General features: G+C 40.5%; 3 protein-coding genes across 4 annotated transcripts in view; 1 reads left to right on the top strand and 2 right to left on the bottom strand.

The window, feature by feature from the left end:
* Positions 1 to 343: 343 nt before the first annotated feature.
* c19h4orf48 (chromosome 19 C4orf48 homolog) lies at positions 344 to 3764 on the bottom strand. 2 transcript variants are annotated; one of them, XM_034856486.1, is made up of 4 exons: positions 3631 to 3764; positions 3274 to 3403; positions 2418 to 2506; positions 344 to 1468 (listed from the first exon to the last, which is right to left on the bottom strand). In XM_034856486.1, exons 2-4 carry the CDS (start codon positions 3380 to 3382, stop codon positions 1397 to 1399), a joined length of 270 nt encoding a protein of 89 aa, XP_034712377.1. In that variant the 5' UTR covers positions 3383 to 3403; positions 3631 to 3764; the 3' UTR covers positions 344 to 1396. The 2 variants fall into 2 exon arrangements, with proteins under 2 accessions (XP_034712377.1, XP_034712378.1); XM_034856487.1 differs by having other exon boundaries at positions 3626 to 3702.
* Positions 3765 to 4965: 1201 nt separating this feature from the next.
* On the top strand, positions 4966 to 11677 carry nelfa (negative elongation factor complex member A). Its single transcript, XM_034856485.1, has 11 exons — positions 4966 to 5268; positions 6651 to 6822; positions 7982 to 8143; positions 8354 to 8443; positions 8631 to 8758; positions 8925 to 8994; positions 9081 to 9169; positions 9285 to 9393; positions 9572 to 9900; positions 10011 to 10110; positions 10867 to 11677. The coding sequence occupies exons 1-11, from the start codon at positions 5059 to 5061 to the stop codon at positions 11049 to 11051; spliced, it is 1644 nt and encodes a 547-aa protein (XP_034712376.1). The 5' UTR covers positions 4966 to 5058; the 3' UTR covers positions 11052 to 11677.
* Positions 11678 to 12720: 1043 nt separating this feature from the next.
* The window catches only part of faah2b (fatty acid amide hydrolase 2b), a 12209-nt gene continuing 4268 nt past the window's right edge, over positions 12721 to 20661 (bottom strand). The window contains exons 4-11 of the mRNA XM_034856561.1: positions 20018 to 20227; positions 19024 to 19143; positions 18134 to 18269; positions 16992 to 17109; positions 16755 to 16874; positions 15342 to 15453; positions 14528 to 14716; positions 12721 to 13606 (exon numbers count right to left, since the gene is read on the bottom strand). Coding sequence (XP_034712452.1) covers positions 13431 to 13606; positions 14528 to 14716; positions 15342 to 15453; positions 16755 to 16874; positions 16992 to 17109; positions 18134 to 18269; positions 19024 to 19143; positions 20018 to 20227 — 1181 coding nt within the window. The 3' untranslated portion in view covers positions 12721 to 13430. The remainder of the gene's footprint in view (positions 13607 to 14527; positions 14717 to 15341; positions 15454 to 16754; positions 16875 to 16991; positions 17110 to 18133; positions 18270 to 19023; positions 19144 to 20017; positions 20228 to 20661) is intronic.

The raw sequence follows: 20661 nt of genomic DNA, 5'->3' as shown, positions 1-20661 counted from the left end.
TAGTTTACGTTTCAACAATAAACTTGGTCAGACAAAACAAGAATTTCATGAAACAAACAACTGATGAATGACCAAGAAAATAATAGGTAGATTAATGTGTGATGAAATGATCGTTAGTTGAAGCCCTAAAGGCCCACAGTAGAAGTGGAAATACTTTTTACACATTTGTTGCACATTGTCATCTCAGTACTACACCTACAACTGAGCTGTGAGACCTAGCAGAGACCACAATAAATAAATGAATGAAAGTTCATATTAATGCTGCAGAAACCCATACAGTGCTTCTTTATTCCAGATGATCTGAAATAAAAGTCCCAGCCAGAAAAAAATGATAAACGCAGTAAAAAATTATTCATCGTTTTTATTGATAGGTACAACATTAAGACAATAAATAGTATGTCTTGTGACATCATATTAAAGTACACCGTATATGAACAAGCAACAATAAGACAATTATTATCTCTATCTCTATGTCCCCAGCTGCAGCCAGCATTCCTCTATCTGTCCTCCCGTCCCCTGTCGACATTGCATTCAGTTATGATACTATTGTTCATCACTATTCTTGCATACACCTTTGTCAGACAGAGAAGACCCGTGTACATATATGGCATCTATACATACAATCTACATTAACAGTAGGTTAACAAAAAGTGCTGTAATTTCATGCTACAGTGCTTTGCTAAATTAAGACCTACAAACAGTACGCTTTTTCTGCCTAAAAAAGAAAGTCTGAAAATATTGTTTGAACATCTGGTAATATTTCTTTCGGCTAATTCCTTTTCAAAAAAATCTTCATGGTTATAACAAAGAAAAAATAACCTTCTTTAACACATTACCCAACCTTTTTTTTGCAAAAGAAGCCAGGCTGCAAATCAGTTCATTTAAATCTGTGAAATTTGCCTGATTCCTAAAGGTAATTTAATTATCTTAAACTGTTATTGAAATATTTTTGAACAGTTGAATAAATTCCACGTGATGCTACAGTTTGATGTGTATAATCGTCGTTAACATTAATCTCATACGACACATTCAATAAGGAAAGGTATCAATGCACTCTACTGTATCTCTATTATACAGTCAAATACTAAAAAGTACAAAAAATAGTTGCTTCATTGGAGACAGATGAGAACTGACCCAAATCCTATAACGATGAAAACAAACAAACTCAGAAGGCATGTGTTTCACGATGTAAAACATCAGTGGTATAAAAGTCATCCCGAATAAGGCAAAACAATAACATGCCTTCTGATGCATGACTTCAAATCAAAGCTTCACTCAACAGTGATATGACAGAAAATAAATTAAAGTGCCTATTGTGTGAATAAGTTAAGATGAAAATCGCTGTGCATGAGTCGAGGTTCAGAACAGGGTTGTTGTTAGTGTGTCGGGGTGGGACTCAGCGCAGTGAGTTGGTGGGCATACAGTCACACAGAGCCCTCCTCTCTGCCCTCAGCACCAGAGTCTCCGTCTGCAAGGGACAAAACAACAGGTCAACTTAAGGGGGTCATTGCTACTTTTCAAAATCCTATTTTTTTTGTCCCCATCACTTTTACAGTTTCTGTTTGACTCATTTACTAAAAGACCAAGAAACCCTGTCCTTTTACTATCATCAAAAGGTTCAATTGTGGACTTCTTTCCACCAGATTTCGCCTCTCTAGTAACATCCAAGCTGCTCCACCATCTTGGTGGAGGTTGTTAGGGCTATGTGCAGCTTGTGAGGAAAACTGCAGACACTACTAATAAAAAACATTTTAAATTCCTGTGAAGATGCTAGATATGATCATCAATGAAAAAGATAATGCTGTAAAATGCAGTGCACTTTGTTGTAAATATAGAAATAAAACATTATTCATTGACTTTAAAGGAAGAATTGTTGACTAAATAGTATTTTTTTCAAACTTGTTTATCCAACATAATAATCCATAAAGTATCAGGTAGGTTTGTATCAAGAAAATTGTGCATTATTATCATGATTATTGGGTTTGTACATTATAATTCAGAAATGTTTGTTTGCTTTTTTTTGGTGTACTCACATTATCATGGAGAGTATTAATAACCAATTTAACCATAATTTATTATTTGCTGGATCATATACATTTGCATAAATAAAGACAAAAACACTTCTGTTACTTGCATATACATTTTTTGGAAGAACTTGACTTCCATATAAGATCACATTAAATACAATGTATGTCATCTTAAAACCTCCAATATACAGTCATCATCATCCAAACTCAAAATCAATGGTTCAAAGACAAAGTCACTATTATCAAACACAAGTTGTTATGCGGAAGACTCATCCGCTGATGAATGATGAACATTTACCACATTGCCATGGGAGATGAAACCTTTGTTAAACAAAATCATAAAAGGCAATAATGCTGGGTCTCAGTTTTGGACAAGACATCATCACCTACCCTGGCATCAAGGTTAAACGCGGTCTTCTTTAGATCTTGCAGTGCCCGCTGCATAAACTCAAACGCATGACAGTCCACACATGGGCGGCCTGGAGATAAGAGGAAAGAATATAGAAATAAAGAGCTTCACATTAAATCAGTGACCTACTCAGACATGTTAGCTACACAGCAATATTTACCTAAGGTTTGCTAACAACTGCTAATATCAGCTACCATACGCAAGTGGTCATACCAGACCTGAAGGGCTGTAGCAGCAAAACCTATGAGTGTATTGATATTGAATTGAGCCATGGATGTATTTTATTGCTTTTGAATTAAACTTTTTCTCTGTAGAAGGGAAGGTTGTGTTATTTTTGCTTAAGAAAATGTACATAGTCTCGCTTTGAGGAGCTATTTATGTTGATTGTATTCTTCTGGCATTCAGTGGGGAGGTCTACTTTTTCGTATTGGTGTAAATGTTGCAGATTTCCATCTTAACAATAGTAAATATAACTGGAGAAGGCATGAAAAAAGTGTCAAATTTCCAATGATCACAAATGGTGGTTTCAATACAAAATCAAAGGTATTTGCCTTTAATCTGCTACTTTTTTTAATTCCCATGCATTGTTTGAACCTAGAAATGATAAAATGGGTCTTGATGTAGCAGTATGGGCCAATGTTCATGTTGTGATAAATAGGCTACACCACTGAGGATGACCTACAATTCCCACTGAGACACCTTTGTGGGAACATGCGATCATTAGACAAGGAATAACAGCACTATGGCCGACAGATTTCTCACAAATAAACATTGTAAAACCCGCACTTGACAGGCAGGAAAAAATAAATCCAAATCTCATATTTTTGGTCAACCTACTTTCGGCAGGAATGACAGTTCCAGTCTCCTGATCCGCATGAGCACGGAGACAGAGGAGCTGCACCGCCAGAAGGAGCACTGCTGCCTGCAGATATCCACTGGACGCCATGGTGATGATGCGATCAATTACCTTTAGGAATTAAAACAACAATGTGCAAATAGTTGAATACAACAACGGAAAACGTCCTACTCGGTCGTCAGCAAATGAAATAACAGGATTTGACAGGCTTTGTTTGGAAAACAGCCCAGTTTTCATCGGTAAATATATGTATTTTAAATACAAATATATATATTTGTATTCAAAATACAACATGCAGGGAAGCATTAGTTTATTTATTAAACTGCATATTATCCTACCGTGAATCGGTCGATATTTTGCCGAACACCAGCCCAAAATGCCCACCTAGGATTGTTTAATGTAGATTAAGGGAGCGCGCATGCGTGTGGCTCATCTCAACTCTGCGCCGAGAACCTGAATCAAGACTTCCGGTAAACATTCAAAATAAAGACCTTGACAAACGTGCAAAAGAATAGACTGTATAATATAGTCATAGTCGTATAGATTTTAGATGTTATCATCGATGGTGGGAAGTATATAAGTAGCCTACATTTAATGAAGTGCTGTATTTTGTACTTTGCTTGTGAATTTGCTTGTAAATTTCCACTTTTTGACACTACAAAAAAGGGAAATATTAAGTTCACCACATGAATTTTACGGTTTTGTTTTTTTCAGGTTAATATTTAACATACCACACATAGAATATGCTGTAAATTAAATCCACGTATAACGTAGTAAACATTTGTTCCATCCCAATCGGTTCCCACGTTAAAATCTTGATTAAATGCTAATACATAGTAGCCATTATTTTTTTTGGGTAGTAGTTAAGAGCTTTTACAATGCAGTATTGATACTTTTACTTGTATAGAAGATCTAGGTAATTCTTTTGATTATCATAATACATGACACAATACTGCATTGTGCATATACAGTGTACATATTGTATAATTGCAGATATGGTAATAAAAGCAATGGTCATTTTCACTTTTTGTAAGAAATGGTTTGAGACATCAAAAAAAACTTCACTGAATCATTTCAAACTGTATTAAAGCCACAAATAATGTTCTTTTCCTTTATTTTCTTTCTCATTGTTACTTAGGCCATGTCATGGAGCATTGTATTCTAATGGAGTTGTGGTTAAATTGGTACTGTAGAGTGAGAAAAATAAATATGAATAAAATAATTTCATTTAAAAGAATTAAGTAAAGAAAAAATTACATACACCTTTCTGTCAAGTTGCCTATACTAAGGTATACCCATACACAGTTCCGTTTGAACGGTGAAATACAACCTGTTTTACTTTATTAACAACACATACAATATATGGACAAACAAAACCATTCAACACAGAGATATGGCCACATTACTAAGGGTTGAAATACCTGCTTTTTTGTTTTAGGTTTTATTTTATGGTTCAGTGTTGTCAAATGCCCCCAATTTTGTTTGTTGGGATGGCGAAGGCATGACCCACCCTTATCTCCCTCTGATTGGCTAGTACTTGTTGCCTGCTTTAGTTGGGTTGGTTAGGTGTAGGCAAAAGGCGTCGGATTGGGGAGGGTAAGAATGCCAAGGTAAGCCAATCAGAAGCAGAGAATTGTAGAGTAAGGCGGGAGATGCCTTCGCCATCCTAGAGAAAAAATACTCGCATCCCAGTGTGGGCGGGGTCCTGGCTGTTTTCTTAGGTAGCCCATTAAAATGCCCGAACTCAAAACACTTCTTTTTCCAAGATGGCGTCGATGAAGGACAGCGACACCGGCCTGTGGCTTCACAACAAATTAGGATCCACGGACGAGCTCTGGACGCCTCCGAGCATCGCTTCTCTGCTCACCGTATCAGTAATTGACAACATACGGCTGTGCTTTTCGAGCTTATCGCCGCCAGTGAAGCTAAAACTCCTGCTCGGGATGCTGCATCTTCCCAGGCGGACCGTTGACGAGGTGGGTCGCTGTGCGTTAGCTAGCTGTTAGCGTGACAGGTAAAGTAAGCTATTAACTTGAATATACAGCTAAGAGGTTGGATCAGTCTCCGGAAAATTGTTCTACGTATAATCATTGCTGTCCCTGAGAGTGTTTCAGACTGCCGGTGAAACGTCTAAGTTCAGCACTGTAAACTGTGGGCGGCGGAGCAGGATCCGTGCGCGGTCACCGCCGTGATCAAAACCGCTTTCTTCTGCCGCCTTCCCCTCAATGAAATTACTGGAGGCGGCGGTGTGAAACCCCAGTAGCTTGCTATCTGTAATCATTGGCGACGTAGCTAACGTAAGAAACAGAAAGCTGCTGTTATTCCTGCTACTGATCCTGACGTTTTTTGCCTCAGTATCTAGAGAAGATCACCTATACAAATTCACGTTAACGTCAGGTAGCTAACACGACTAACTTGCTGGTTTTATATATATTTTTTCAGCAGTGGTTTGCCAGACAACAGGAAACATTAGAGCGGTTCCCTCGTACAGACATTAGGTGGGTTGGGCATAGGAGAGCTCACTGAGCTGGAGAGGGCGGTACCAGCATCTAGTCACACTCATCACTTTTGTTTTGGTCAAAAATCAGTATACAAAATTACAGGTAAACATTAGCCGACACAATAATTTATACATAACATGATGCACATAAAAGTAAGAATATTAGGGACAGTTGCTCAAAAATAAATAAAGCAGTATGATGGGTACAGTCAGCAGGCGGCTCTCATGTACTTTTACACGTCAGGGTAAGAAAATCCGCTGAAATGTGACTAATCCCACTTATTCCTCTTGCACTAAGTGATTGGAGAGATGATTTGATTGCTGCCATATGTCTACATTCATTTTAACAGATGGTGTTACCCGTGCAATATTGTAGGTTGATGAGCTATGCTGTTGGCTACATGTGATCAGTGTAAATGTAAACAAGCTGCATATGTGAAATACAAAGTTGACAGATACTTCACAAATCCTGTTTCATCCTCTCACAACAAGTCGCAGAATAAAATCTCGGTGATCAATCAGTGATTAACTCTAGGTCAGTTGTCCTCTTAACAGATCTACACAGGAAGTACTCAGCAACAGTATCAAGATCTAAATGAACAGTTGATCAAGAGGAAATAACAAAGGCATTAAACGTTATTTACGTTGGTTAAAGGCATTTAGGATAAAGCAAAATAAGCAAATTCCAGACCACACTATGGGCTTTAATAACCAGTTGTTGATTACCGTCAAAATTATTTACTAAAACACTGTAAAGATTAATCTGCAAATTGAAATAAAAACATTGCTTTGTTAAAAATGATTAAATGAATCAGATCTTCAAGTGGTTTCATTAAAACAGTCTTTGTCTCTCGGCAGATGAAGGAGGCCCTGTCGGAGATAATCCAGCTGGCTACGGTGGATTCGGAGCCCTGGGTGTTGATGGTTGCAGACATCCTCAAGTCTTTCCCAGAGACTGGCTCTCTCAATCTGGACTTGGAGGAGCAGAATCCAAATGTGCAGGATATTCTTGGAGAGCTCAGGGAGAAAGGTAAGGGGATGTGTGACTGTGTCTGTTACATTCATTTAGCTGTGGTTGCCCCTGACTGAACGCCTCGTGGACACCAGACCCTTCTCAGTTGTAAGTGAGTGTGGGTCTGCGGAACGTTCATCCACAGCTCATTTCCAAAGGGGGGGGGCCCAACGGACGCCTTTCAAATGCCTCTGGGCGCAATTGACTATTCCTTCAACCAATCAGACCAACGATCCGGGTGACGTAGCAGCAACAGCGGAGTCAAGGGGTTGCTGCGCTTCGATGGCAGTCAAGTTGAATGGAAACAAAAAGCTGGTTCCTTGTTTTTGAAAGATTGGAAATGGGCTCTTGGCCAGACTAACTCGCAAAGCAAATCTGAAATTTTCCGGAAGTTTGTCCGGGTTTTCCGGGCTACCTGACTGACCCTCACTGGCACGTTAAAAACAATGGATAGAAAAAAATGTAAATGGAACAACACACCATTAAGGATCTGTTACTCAGCCTATTGCTCTGAAAAGAAATAATATTTTTCTTACAGCAAAATTGTCTACATATTATGGTTGAATTTATCAAATTATAACGGCTCCTTGATTAAATAACTGGTACTGTTTGAAAGTAGAAGAACTTTTATCATGTCATTCAGCTTGTTACCTGCAGTTTAATTAAACTTTTAAATAGCAGCAGCAACTGGACTTCAATATTTCACTAACAGATACATTTTTGGCTAAATGGGGGATTTGTGGATTAGGTGAGCAGTATTTACACATCTGTTATTGTGAAGGCATTTCCAAATGATGATTGGTTAACCACCAAAGTTGCTCATGGCCTAATTTGGCAAAATAACTGGCACTTGTCATTACACCTACACACACTTAACTCACTTACATTGAACAGGAAGTCAAGCTGAGTGAACGCTATGAAAACTGAGGGTACAGAAAAGATACATATTTTAAATGTTTATGCTGACCCTCTAATACTGTAGTTGGTTTTGAACTGAGTTATGTGTTATATATTTGTAATTTTGCAAGCTAGTTTGGATTTACCTAACATGAACGTCGCGGAACATGGGCCCGTCAGGCAGCAAAGTGACGCGTAAAGCAGTAACAGAAGGCGATCTTTACGTTTCTATCCTGCGGTAAACTGCTGATTTAATCTCTTTCCCTCATCTCGTTTCCAGTGAGCGAGTGTGAGGCTTCTGCCATGCTTCCTCTGGAGTGCCAGTACCTGAATAAGAGTGCATTAACCACTCTGGTGGGACCTCTCACACCCCCCGTCAAACATTTCCAGCTGAAGAGGAAGCCCAAGAGTGCGACCCTCAGAGCAGAACTTCTTCAAAAATGTGAGTTAACTAATACACAATGGCGATTTTATTTTGAAGTATCAATGTATCTGTGGCTTTTGTCATATTTGTATATGACATTGTGTACAATGTCAAATATTGTGAATTTGTTGATTATTTATTTATGTTTGTTCACAGTTTAACTGTCCCAAAGAAGTAGCTGGAATTGTGCATTTTTTTATTTCTATATTCTTTTCTGTTTTATTCTAGCCACAGAGACAGCCCAACAGCTAAAAAAGACAGCCGGAGTGCCTTTCCACGCCAAAGGGAGAGGATTGGTCAAAAAGATTGACACGACTAGTGAGTGGAAGATAAATAAATGCACCCACACATCTGCTCTTTCAATGCTTTAAAAAAGTACCATCATAATGTTAATTTTTATCAGTCAAAAAGTTGTACATTAATTTATCACTTATTCCACATGATAGCCAAGAAACGGTTTCTCTGCCTTCTGTTGGTGATACATGTGTCAATATTTGCATTACAGCTCCTCTCAAGGGGATTCCCAAGGCCCCATTCCGCAGTCCCACTGCTCCCAGTATGTTCAGCCCTCCCAGTAACCGCACACCTATTGCTCCTGCACGGACGCCCCTGCGTAAGGAGAGGGGGGTCAAGGTAATATGTCCAAAAATGCTACCAGTAAACTGAATCCTGCTTAATCTTCTGCATCATGTCTGTTGCATGCAATGTCCCTCACGGTTACCCCCTTGCAGTTGTTTTTTTTGTCTTGTTCTTAATTTGTAAGATTGCGGTTACATTTTTTATCTCTCTCTTTTTTTAGCTGTTAGATATTTCCGAGCTGGATATGGTTGGAGCTGGAAGAGAAGCTAAGAGGAGAAGAAAGACTTTAGGTAATTATATTTCCAGCACTCCATCAGCCCAAGTTTATCTGCACCATGAACTTATTAGTCCGTATTAATGTTTTCTTCTGCCTTAGAAACAGAGGCCGGAGAGAAAGCAGCCAAAGAAGAAGCAGTGGTGGAAAACACCACACCCGACTACGCTGCAGGCCTTGTCTCTGCACAGGTATGCGACTCCACGTGTTCCCTTCACTCAAACATTCTGGATTTCTCCTGTTTTGTCTCAGATTCCCCTCTCTGTCTTACCCTGGCTCTATTGTAACAAATGTTTGGTTTTTCAGAAACTGGGGGCACTAAACGAGAATCCTCTGCCGTCAACTAGCTACCTACCGGCCACACCCAGCATGGTTCCCTCCTCCTCTTACATTCCCAGCTCTGAGGCCCAGCCAGGTTAGACAAGACCACAACGCATTGTAGTGTTGGGTCAAACATGCGTTTCTTTTGCATCCAGGGCTCTGTGCTTTTATATACTTATTAGTTCACAGAGACAGAGAAAACTTCCCTGCAGGCATCAGCAGAGCATCATGTCAATCTCACATTGTCTTTTCTTCCCCCACCTCCTCTAAAGCGAATGCTGGTGGTTCGGGATGGGACACGCTGCAGTCGGCTCGCCAACCGGAGGAGTCGGCGACAGTGGGCGCTGGCGCCACCGCCACCTTACCAGGCCAGTACAAACAGAGGACGCCTATGTACAACGCGAGCAACACGGCCAATCCTGCAACCCCCACGTCCCCCAGCACGCCGGTCTCCACCCCTGCCAGCAACGGGCCCCCGGCGGCTGCTACTGCCAGCCAGCCGGAGACCCCCACCCAGCCTCCCAGCACACCTCAGATCCCCACCCCGACACCAACCCCTATGCCACCACAGCCCCAGCCCAAAAAGAATCTGTCACTCACGGTAAGGGGGAGATGGAGACTTCAGTAATAATGAATCTGTTTAATGTATTTACGCTCTGTATTCTCCTCAGTCAGCTAAATTCTCTGCTGCATGCTGTTTGTGCTCCTCAGAGAGACCAGATGTACGCTGCCCAGGAGATGTTCAAGACGGCCAACAAGGTCACCAGACCAGAGAAGGCCCTGATCCTGGGCTTCATGGCTGGATCCAGAGGTACAGGAGGAATCTTACTAGCTGCCTGATCAAATTTTATTCTAATTAGTGTAAAAATAAAAAAATCTTTCTCACTTTGTCTTTAACTTGCTGAGGGACTGACGCACACGGTTAAATTGGTGCAAGCACAGCAAATGCATTTGTCACAATGACCGGTTATGACCTTCCTTACCCCCTTTGATGCGTCTCGTGCAAATGACCCGTGTCACCACAACAAGGCAAACAGCCTCCAGCTCTGAATAGGGACAGATGTCTTCAGATCTCATTAAGAGAAATGTTGAAACATTTTTTGACATATTTTGTTAAGGGCTTTTTTCGCTGCCATTTTAGGATGAAAAGTAATTTGGAGAAACAACTGCAGATTGATGTGGTTTTATTGTTATACTAATAGCATTTTAAGAACGGACCGCGTCTACGACAGTTGCATGGAAATGTTAGTGACGTTTAGCGAAGGTGTCTTTATGATTTTCTTCATTGACTGACGACTCGGGTGCCGACACGTGCTATAAATCCTGAGATCCCATAAGTTTACCTTTTGAAATGATAGCAATTATTCCCAGGTAATACCTTTGCAAATCCTTTCCTGTCTAAGTGGTCATTTTAAATGTCTTTTTTTGAAAACCAGTGGCAGAAATGCGTTACACAGGCATATACTTACATTGTACATTACAAGTGTCCCTGATGACTGCTAAACACAACACACAAACCTGGGAGGGCCGATAATAACCAGTCTGCTTCCTTCTGTCTGTCTTGCAGAGAACCCGTGCCCGGAGCAGGGGGAAATCATCCAGATCAAGCTGAGCGAACACACAGAGGTCCTGCCCAAAGCTGACGGCACCGGCAGCACCACCATGCTGGTGGACACAGTCTTTGAAATGAACTACTCCACAGGACAGTGGACCCGCCTCAAGAAATACAAACCTATCACCAATACCTCCTGAGGCGCTTAACACGCTCAAAATCACACACCCAATATTTCTTATCCACTTCGAAAAAAAACATGTTTACACACTTACAAGTATTTGCATACACATTCGGGCCAAATCAAGCACTGGGCGGTGTGTGAGGTCGTCAAGGAGAGAAAGGTCCTCCCTGTTTCGGCACCGCCAAAATGCAGGACTCTTTGAAGAATATTTCTGTACTTTTTGTTCAGTTGATTCCCTTAGCCTTTTATTGTTTCAGTTTTTAAATCCCCTCCGATTCCTGAATGATGCTGTGGTCAGGAGGGGTGGGAGAGTTATACGAGTCTGAGCAGAGAAATTCTTCTCCAGACAGGCACCTTTCAACATTTTGTGCTCTGAGGTACAAGCATGTTGCGTGCCTCGAAAGAAGAAAAGACGAGCCGTCTGTATTTTTCTGTATGAATGTCACATTTGCAGCTCATCTTCTACCTTTCAGAACAGAATCATGGTTTGTGGCATAACAATGACATTCATCAGTCATCAAAGAGGTGACCAAAAAAAACAAATGAGTTCTCAATGCTGTCAAGTTCTGTTTGGAGCCTTCTAGTAAATGTTTTCATCCTTTTTCCATACAAGGGAAGAAAATAAAGTGACAACAGACTCCAGGTGGGCATTTCTCATCATTTTCTTTGTTAGTTTCTACTTAAATTCTAACATGAAGCCAGATATTTTAGCAGCTTTTCAGCAGCATTTGGGCCTAAATGGTACTTGGGTGACTTTTGGCATTTTCGCACTACATGGTACCTATTCGACTTGCCTTGCCTTTTTTGGTTTTTCACCACACACAAAAATCCCTGGTACTTGCTAACAGGTAATATTTTTTTAGTACCTCTTTCTTAGTAGCTGCAGCGATACCAAAAGGGGACGTGAAAACCTGCAGGCTACTGATTTTTCAGATAGAATTCACTGCGTCATCATTGCTAGCGACAGACGGGGGCGTCATGAACAAACAAGCCGTGTTTAAATAGTCCAGCTTCTTTTGAAACAATTTGTTTAGAAGTAACACACCTTTGACTTTCTGTGTGAGTGTTGCGTTAGATCACGGCTGTTTCCTGCGATGACGACCAGCCATGTTTCGCCTCACGCATGAGGCAAACGTGGCTGGTCAAGCCGAGCAGATACCCTTAATGGAAAAATGCCACTTGAAGTTAAATTCCATATTTTAACTATTGGAAACTACAGTGCACTCACTGTTGTTTACCTTGTATGTTTAAAGGAATTGCTCAGCCAAGAAATGGTTACACACATAACCACAGCCTGACATAATAATGTATAATATAATTTAATTCTCAGCAAGAGTAAGCACGTTTATCAAAATGTCCAAATATTCATTTGAACTAGGAAAATATGAAATATTACTTTTCACTCAGTACCAAACTGTTTTGCAGTTAACTGACAGGTTAATTCTAAGAACAAGCATCTGACCTGCTGGAAAATTGGTTTTGTTATAAAAAATTAAGCTGGAAATAAGAGAAAAGATTCAGACTTTTTTTCAATTTTAATCAAATGAATGCTTTGCTGCAAAAAAAGGCACAACAATTAATAAACTGCTGATATGCAACATTCACATTACCACACAAAGGTTTTGTCAGTGCGTTAAAATGTGTTTCGCAGTTGCTCTGTAATTAGCACCGCCAAAGAGTTTTTGTCCATCCCGGAATGCTGTGTGGACTAACCAGACCTTCCTCTGCAGTGCCGCGGTGGAGGAAGGTCTGGCAAAGCGAGACAAGGAGTCCGGTAACAAAAAAACTCATCTTAGCTCCACTAAGCGGAGGTCTAATTAGAGACACCAGTGGGTGTGCAGGGCATGTAAAACCTTGGAGCAGTCATGCTGAAGTTTTACGAGTTAACATACAATAAAAGTAATAACACAGTAACAGTAGGTCTACTGCACATACCGGTACACATGTCACTGTACAGGTATCAGTGCAAAAACTAGGAAGAACTAATTGTTCAAGTTCTATAAAAGGTAGGTATCTGCACTACACACTGCACTTTGATTGTGTTTGCATACTGGCATCATATCACAATGTTAACATAGTGGATACCCAATATTGAAAGACTTGTTTTATGTGTTAATGTGAATGCTCAATTATCACTTATATAAAAATCTTTTTTTTTTTTCATCTTTTTTTTTTTTAAAGCTTGTGCTCATGATGTACTAGTCTGTAAATTATAAAATCATGAATGACACTTATTGGAACAACGCATTAGTGCAAAAATCACTTCCACTCAAACATTCAACGGTCTGATTGTGCCTCTTTGTTTACAACAGCAAGCAGCAAGGCAGATAATACCACAATCTTCAGTCCCACCAGCTCTAGTCTGGAGTTTTGGTAATGGCTTTCAGCTTGTGAGTTAGTTGGCCCCGGGCTCCCTCCAGCCTCCGAACGTCTTCTCCAGGTAGAGAGCCATCTCGAGGGTTAGACGATCCTGCAGCTTCCCAGCAACGACCTGCAGACCCAGGGGCAGACCTTCCTCCCCCAGACCTAGAGGGCACTGCGTGACTGGCAGCCCGAGGATGTTGATTATTCCTTGGAGGTAGAGAACGATGAACAGGTAAGTATGTGGAAATATAATCAAGACTGCAGTAGGGCTGCACAATATAAGAAAAATATCTAATTGTGATTATTCTGACTGATATTGCGAATGGAATATGATTCACAATATTGGAGGGAATCATAATTGATTAATCATTCTCATTTTCATTGAAATAAAAATGATTATAGTGCAATTTTTGCAAGAATCTGTACCAATTGGAAAAAATAAACATCTCTGCAGAACCATAATACTTTATTCAGAAGGGTTTGACACATATATAACAAATATTGCGCTCCCCCTGCAATTTCGATATTGCACTAGTCTATATTGCAATTTCACTAACGCTGTGATTAATTGTGCAGCCATAGACTGCAGCACTCTTTTACAACTTTACTAGAGCTTGGGATGTGTCTTGTAACTGGAATAATATGCATTGTGTTTGATACATTTAGAGGAGCATTCACATAGAATAAGAAGCCTTAATTATCATTAAGTATGAATTGTAGAGAGATGTTATCGACTATTGTCCCAAACGAGATGAAGGCTGACCATTTTTACTATGTTTTGCTTTTGAGACCTTTCTTAGAGGGCTATTCTGCAAAGACATGTTTTTGGAAAAATTGTCTTGTATTCGGGTCAATAAAGTAAATAAGTGTGTAATTATTATTTAAGTAAACACTTCTTTGTGGCCCCTCCATCTGCAACTTAATAGCCATACAAGAGAAAAGTAGTGTGAACCAGTGAACAAACACTGAGCAGAGTGCTTACGCTACTCTAAACTTTAATAATGCGAACTGAAATATAAAAAAAAAATCTTACAAATAAATCAAGTTGCAGCTTGTAGAGAGTGTTCGAAAAATTACTTTTGCATTGAACACTTGAGACAGGACTGTTAAAAAATGAGCAGGACTGACCTGTGTAGGCAAAATCAAAGGGTCTGAAGAGCGGGTGGTGGTGTTTGGGAGCCACCCGGGGGTGCGAGGGGTATAGAAAAACACCGTCGGCCCCCAGCAGCTCGTCCAATGCCTTCTGGAGCTTCTCCTTCTGCTGGATGATAAAGGGCGAGGGTTTGGACACATTGGTCATCTCCACCAGGGAAAGACCTGAAAACACACACACAAACACACACACACACACACACACACACACACACACAGACATTATTAAGCAGCTACAAATAAGTACAAAAATGAGGGGAAGGGAAGTCTGGGGTCCCATGCCGGAGCTGCTGCCCCCGCGAGCCGATACCGGATAAGCGAATGAAGATGGATGGATCTAATGACATCAGGTAAGACTTCATGACAATCCCTATGAGTATCTAGTCATTTATTCATTTACAGTTTTTATGAAGTGTGTCATATTGCGCAGCATTGTTTGGAGCCCCAAAGTGTTCAATATTTGATAAATATATATGTTATTATAAAATAGATAAAAACATGAATAAACATCAAATTTATAAATAAACAATTTGTAAAATTAGAAATTATTAAAACTTGAATTTTAAAAGTTTCTTCAATAATTTCCCAAATTGTTCATTTCGTTCATTTATATTTTTTGCAAAATGTATTGATATAAAAAGAAATGTATGCTTTTTTTCTTTATTTAATATTGAACATCTGCATATCACTACAGGTTTATTAGCAACAGTGAACATGTCATTGCAATGTTCACTCAACTTCATTGATTAGTAAAAAAATAGATAGGAATTAATTCATTTCCCCCTCTTACCGATTGCAGCCATGGTGTGCTCTGATTTTCCCATCATCCATTTCAGCAGCTCCCAAAGAGGCCACACAGGTCGACCTGGTTCCCCCATCAGCTCAGCAAATGCCTGAGGCGGCTAAGAGAAGGAAGCATTATTTTTTATTTTCTAAAAGGTCACATAAAGTACACCAGGTGTGTCCAGTGGCCACCCTGCTTTGCTGTTCACTATTCACCAACAACAGTCAGTCATGTGGTTGCTGTTCACTGTTTCAAAAACTAACTTGTGTTTTTGCCCTTGCTGTACTGTGAGATTATTATCTCAACACCAGGCTTTCATTTAAAACATGTGATTTATTAAGCCGACTACATATAACCTGTCGGGTAGGGTGCAGAGCAGAGAGGCAAAGTGCAGTGCAGGAATGTTCTGGAATTAGTTGCGCCTTGAAAGGTCAGCAGCAGCGAGGTCAAAGTTGAAATAATTTTACTTTGAGTCAGCGTTTGGCACAAATCAGAGAAGAATAGAGCGGTCGCCTACCAATCAGAAGGTTGGTGGATCAATCCCTGGCCCTGCAGTTCCATGTCGAAGTTACCTTGGATAAGACACTGAACCCTGAATTGCTCCCGATGCTGCGCCATCGGAGTGTGAATGTGTTTATCTGATGAGCAAATGGCACCGTGCATGGCAGTCTTGGCCACAGTGTATGAATGTTGCCTGCAAGATGTAAAAGCGCTTTGAGTAGTTGTTAAGACTAGAAAAGCGCTATATAAATACAGTCCATTTAGTTGGGCGCGCCGGTCTCCCCATAGGAAAACAATGGAACAGCCAACGCAGAGCAGTTTTACCGCGGATCATGTGTAGGTGGCTTTAGTCAAGAAGTACCTTAAAACAGTAACGTAGTTATACACACAAAATATTACAGATTCAATGCCTGAACTGTTGTTTTTAAAGCAGGCAGCCAGAATAATCATCATCACTCTAATCTGTCCTCTGTTTGGTGGATACAAGCGTACAGTATTATAATTTGTTCTCCTTTTCTGGTCCACCTGTTTGTGCAAAATAGTCCTATTTACCGCTGCATTGTATTTATTATGTTTTATAGCTTATCATATGTTTTTTAAGTAACTAGTAGTAAATATTCACATCTAAGTAGAAATGTTAAGAAGCGTGCGTGTGCATGTGTGTGTGCGCGCGCTATGCCCTGGCAGCTAAACAGATTAGTGAACCATTTCTGGGCAGCAGACTACAAAAGACTGGGCCTGCTTTCTTTCACTTTATTAGACAGAGAGTCTTGGCAACAGCATAGTAAATAATGACTGTTTCCCTCCTCTCTTTCTTGTTTATCTTAATTTTACTATGAGCGAAACTAATAATTCACAATGTTCTCTACAGACATGCATGGACACGCTGCTCTGGACTAGATTGTCAGGAGAAACTACCTTTCCTTCTTTGTCAGGAAGACCCATGTAGGTGTTCCAGATCTGGAAGCTGTAGCGGAGCTCGGGGAAACGCACTTCTTGGACTTGCACTCCAAGGTCAGCCTCCAGACGCTCCACCACCTGGAGAACATCACAGAAGGATTTTAATTGTAAAAACCTTCCTGATAAACCTGTTTTTCCAGCACTTAGGTTGCAACTCTTTACAGACATGAGGCAATCTGCCGAAGTTCAACGCACCTTTCTCTGAATGTCCATGAGCTCTTTGCTGACGGGGTATGTCAGAAGAGAGCCGCCATCATGGGAGATGGTGAAGAACCGCAGTTTCTTCAGGTCAACCTTTGTGTCTAAGGAAAACCTGTGTAAATGTGTGAGAGAAAAAAGCCAATTAGTCAAACATTAAAGCTAAATCATTGCATCTCAAGGATTTGATCTTAACACATTATGCAGGGTGTGGGTGTCTCCGGACTCTTGGCCGGGTAAGGCACTTTGGATTATGTAAGTTCTTGAATTCACCTGATAAAGATTTGTGTGAATAAAGACATTATTTACATTTCTAAATGACATATTTTCATCTAATTTCCCTGTGGAAGAGTGTTTGTAAAGGAAACATTGAGCCTCATGCAAGAAAAGAATTGTACAAACTTCTTCTTAAAGCAACACTAGATAACTTTTCCCGCTTCGGTCCACCTACAGGTTGGAAGCTGAATTGTCCCATCGTGTCTCATTGAAACTACAGATCCGCTACCCAATCTGGCAAACTCGCATAGTGCGGTTATAGCCGGTAGAGAGCCGCAAAGTGAATGCAGAAGTGCAGTTCACCCTGTTACGAGTTGATGAACCACTGAAACAATTTTGGAAACATTATTTTAAAGGTACAAAAAGTTCTCTAGTGTTGCTTTAAGACAGAATTATGGAGCGGTTTGCTTTAGAAAGATTTCTTTCCCACTGACTTTGTCTGTCACAGTACATCGCTGCTCTTGTTGACAGATTAGCACGTTGTTGACAGCTGTTTCAGATCTCCTTATATGACTACATACACTGCTAAACTTGTTATCTTTTTAGCTGGTGATTTCAAACAGCAAGACTTCATCTTTTGATCCTTTAGTAACATTTTTGTGAAGGATAATTTACAAAATAGATGGGAGCAGGCAGCTTTATGGTAACCGTAGGGATATAGATGTGTGTGTGCCACCTGAAGATTGCGACATCTCAAAAGTTGATTGAAATATTACAACATCTACTCTTAAAAGGACATTTTTTACCGGCTTCCCGCAAGTAAGCTTCTCATAGTAAGTCTGGGAACATAATAACTGCATAATGTACAAGGAAAGAGAACTATTTATAGAAACCTAAACCTAAAAATGTATCTAAGCTCTTACATGTGAGCTTTGGGTCCCGCCATGATCTTGAGCATGGGCAGCAGGTCCTCAGCGTAGCGGCACATGGGACCACTACTGACGTACTCCTTATGTCTGCCAGTGCTGGGAGGGTACTGGTTCTCACAGGACACAACACCTGCAGAAACACATCACAATCACAGTGAAGCCTGGCATATAAATGTGCTCTTTGAACCTGCAATAACCATTTAGGGCATTAAGAGGCGGTGGAAACAAGCTGTAACACACAACATTGACATATCAACACTTTTTAAAGTGCTCATATTAGGCACATTTTCAGGTTAACTGTCCAATCTGAGTTATCTGTTTCATGACTACAACAACTTTAAACATACACGTTCCACCAAAGCAAACTCCTTCTGAGCCTATTTTGCAGCAACACCGCCAAAAACGATTGTGATTGGTTCAAAGAAATGCCAATAAACCAGAGTACGTTTTTATCCCATCCCAGAAAGCTATGTAGAGTAGCCTGACTCTCCACCAGCGCGCTTTGTAGGAGGGATTGGCAAAGCAAGAGTAGTCCAAATGTACTTTCTTTTTAGCTCTGTTTTTGGTCCCCACCAAATAGGGGTCTTAATAATTAACTGTTTAACCATTAACTGACATAAAGAATTTTGACTGACTAAACAGTTAAACCTTTTAAACATTATTAATTTAAAATGTAATAAAAAATGTTGTTGCATGATAAAAGAAAAATAGGCGATACAAGCTATTTCACTATTTTAAGTGGCATACCTGCATTGCCTAATTCTTGCCTCAAAGGTTTTTCAGAAAAATGTTTTCAGAAACATTTGAGCAAGCATTCTAATTTTACAGCTAAACAGTTACCAACTGAACCTTTAATATCAATGTTAACATTTAATTTATCTTACCAGGAGTGGGTTTATGGCCAAATATTCCATTGAAGAAACAGGGCATACGGATGCTGCCGCCGATGTCGGAGCCAATGCCAATGACTGCGCCTGCTGCTCCCAGTATACTGCCTTCCCCACCTGAGACAGGCAGAGGAAAGAGGACATAATAAAAGAGAGGAGATACGTTGGTAGGCTTCTATCATATGGATGCATTGACAGTTTTGTTGTCATTTCTTACAATTCTTCATGGGGGAGACAGAAACTACGCACTATAGCTTTAAACAGATTGTGATGGTGCAGTTCCCTTTTAAAGGGACGCTTTGCAGTTCTGGCCATTTCTTCGCTGTTTTTGCTTTTTGCTCCCAGGTTTCTCTATAAAGAACCCCCTACAGCTTCGGAACAGACATTTGGCAGCTGCTATGATTACTTATGGCTGACTCCTTGCTTGGTCAGTCTGCCGTTTTCTATTTCTCTGTTTCTCCAACTTCTTCTTTTTTCCCAGCTTAGCCATGACAATAGTGTGAAAAACTCGGAAAACTCCATCGCTACCTTGTTAGCCAGTTTCTGAATGTGTGCAGTGCCGTGAAGCAATTTGTTACATTGCGAGACCTGATATCACATTCTACTTCCTGACGCTGAGTCTGGCAACTCGCCGGCTGAAAGTGGCAAGGGTGGTTTTTTGTCTCAAAGGCGCTAGGGGGGAGCGAGACGGCCACCATTCAACTTAAAAAAAATTAATTCCATTGATTCAGAAACTGTTCAGTTAAGGTAAATTAAGCTTAAAAGAACTGCCTAGTTCCCCTTTAAGGAACCAGGGCCAGAGCCTCTGTGTTTGTGTCTGCAGTGTAATGAAATGTGATTATCATGCACCAGGGCTATTCCTGGAGACAATTAGAAGATGCTTCTTGACTCTGAACTCTGTAAGCCAACAACAATGTACTTCCCTTAAAAGAGAAGACGATCCTTTAACTCGCCATTAGGTTATCAAAAAGTTAAACCAACAATGTCTAACCTGAACTCCCTCCTGGTATCCTCTCCAGGTCGTATGGGTTGTTTGTGATGCCGTGGAGATGGTTGTGGGACTCTAACCACATACACAGCTCACTGGTGTTGGTGACACCCATCGGGATGGCCCCCGCTCTCTTCAGTAGGGCGACCGGAGGAGCGTCCACGGTGGCCACCACTCCTCGCCTGGAGACCACACCGGACGTGTAGGGCATGCCTGCAGGTGGGAAATGTGTCAAAATGCTTAACTACAGCATGGAATAAACTAAAGAATCAAAATCCAAAATCTAAATCTTACATAGAGTTAATAATTACAACAATTTACCTGTATGTTTGAACTATCCAAGTAGTGGCATATGGGTGGATACAGTGAGGGAAAAAAGTGTTTGATCCCCTGCTGATTTTGGACGTTTGTCCACTGACAAAGAAATGATAAGTCTATAATTTGAATGGTAGATGTATTTGAACAGTGAGAGACAGAATAACAACAAGACAATCCAGAAAAAGCATGTCAAAAATGTAGTAAATTTAATTTTAGGAACATAAGTATTTGACCGATAAGATTCGATAAGGTGATGGTTCCCCTCTCCGGGGAACCATCACCTTATCGTGGTGGAGAGGTTTGTGTGTCCCTATGAACCTGAGGGCTGT

This window comes from Etheostoma cragini, chromosome 19, assembly GCF_013103735.1.
Source record: "Etheostoma cragini isolate CJK2018 chromosome 19, CSU_Ecrag_1.0, whole genome shotgun sequence".
Taxonomy (NCBI): Eukaryota; Metazoa; Chordata; class Actinopteri; order Perciformes; family Percidae; genus Etheostoma; species Etheostoma cragini.
The sequence above is the reverse complement of the archived record's forward strand: the minus strand, read 5'-3'. Positions and strand labels throughout refer to the sequence as shown.

Excerpts from the sequence above, each read along its gene's own strand:
- c19h4orf48 (XM_034856486.1), bottom strand. The coding sequence starts at position 3,382 with ATGGCGTCCAGTGGATATCTGCAGGCAGCAGTGCTCCTTCTGGCGGTG. Across the intron at positions 2,507-3,273 it reads AACTGTCATTCCTGCCGAAA|GCCGCCCATGTGTGGACTGT; the intron begins GTAGGTTGACCA and ends TCTTATCTCCAG. Across the intron at positions 1,469-2,417 it reads CGTTTAACCTTGATGCCAGG|ACGGAGACTCTGGTGCTGAG; the intron begins GTAGGTGATGAT and ends TGTCCCTTGCAG.
- nelfa (XM_034856485.1), top strand. The coding sequence starts at position 5,059 with ATGGCGTCGATGAAGGACAGCGACACCGGCCTGTGGCTTCACAACAAA. Across the intron at positions 8,444-8,630 it reads CAAAAAGATTGACACGACTA|CTCCTCTCAAGGGGATTCCC; the intron begins GTGAGTGGAAGA and ends TTTGCATTACAG. Across the intron at positions 10,111-10,866 it reads CTTCATGGCTGGATCCAGAG|AGAACCCGTGCCCGGAGCAG; the intron begins GTACAGGAGGAA and ends TCTGTCTTGCAG.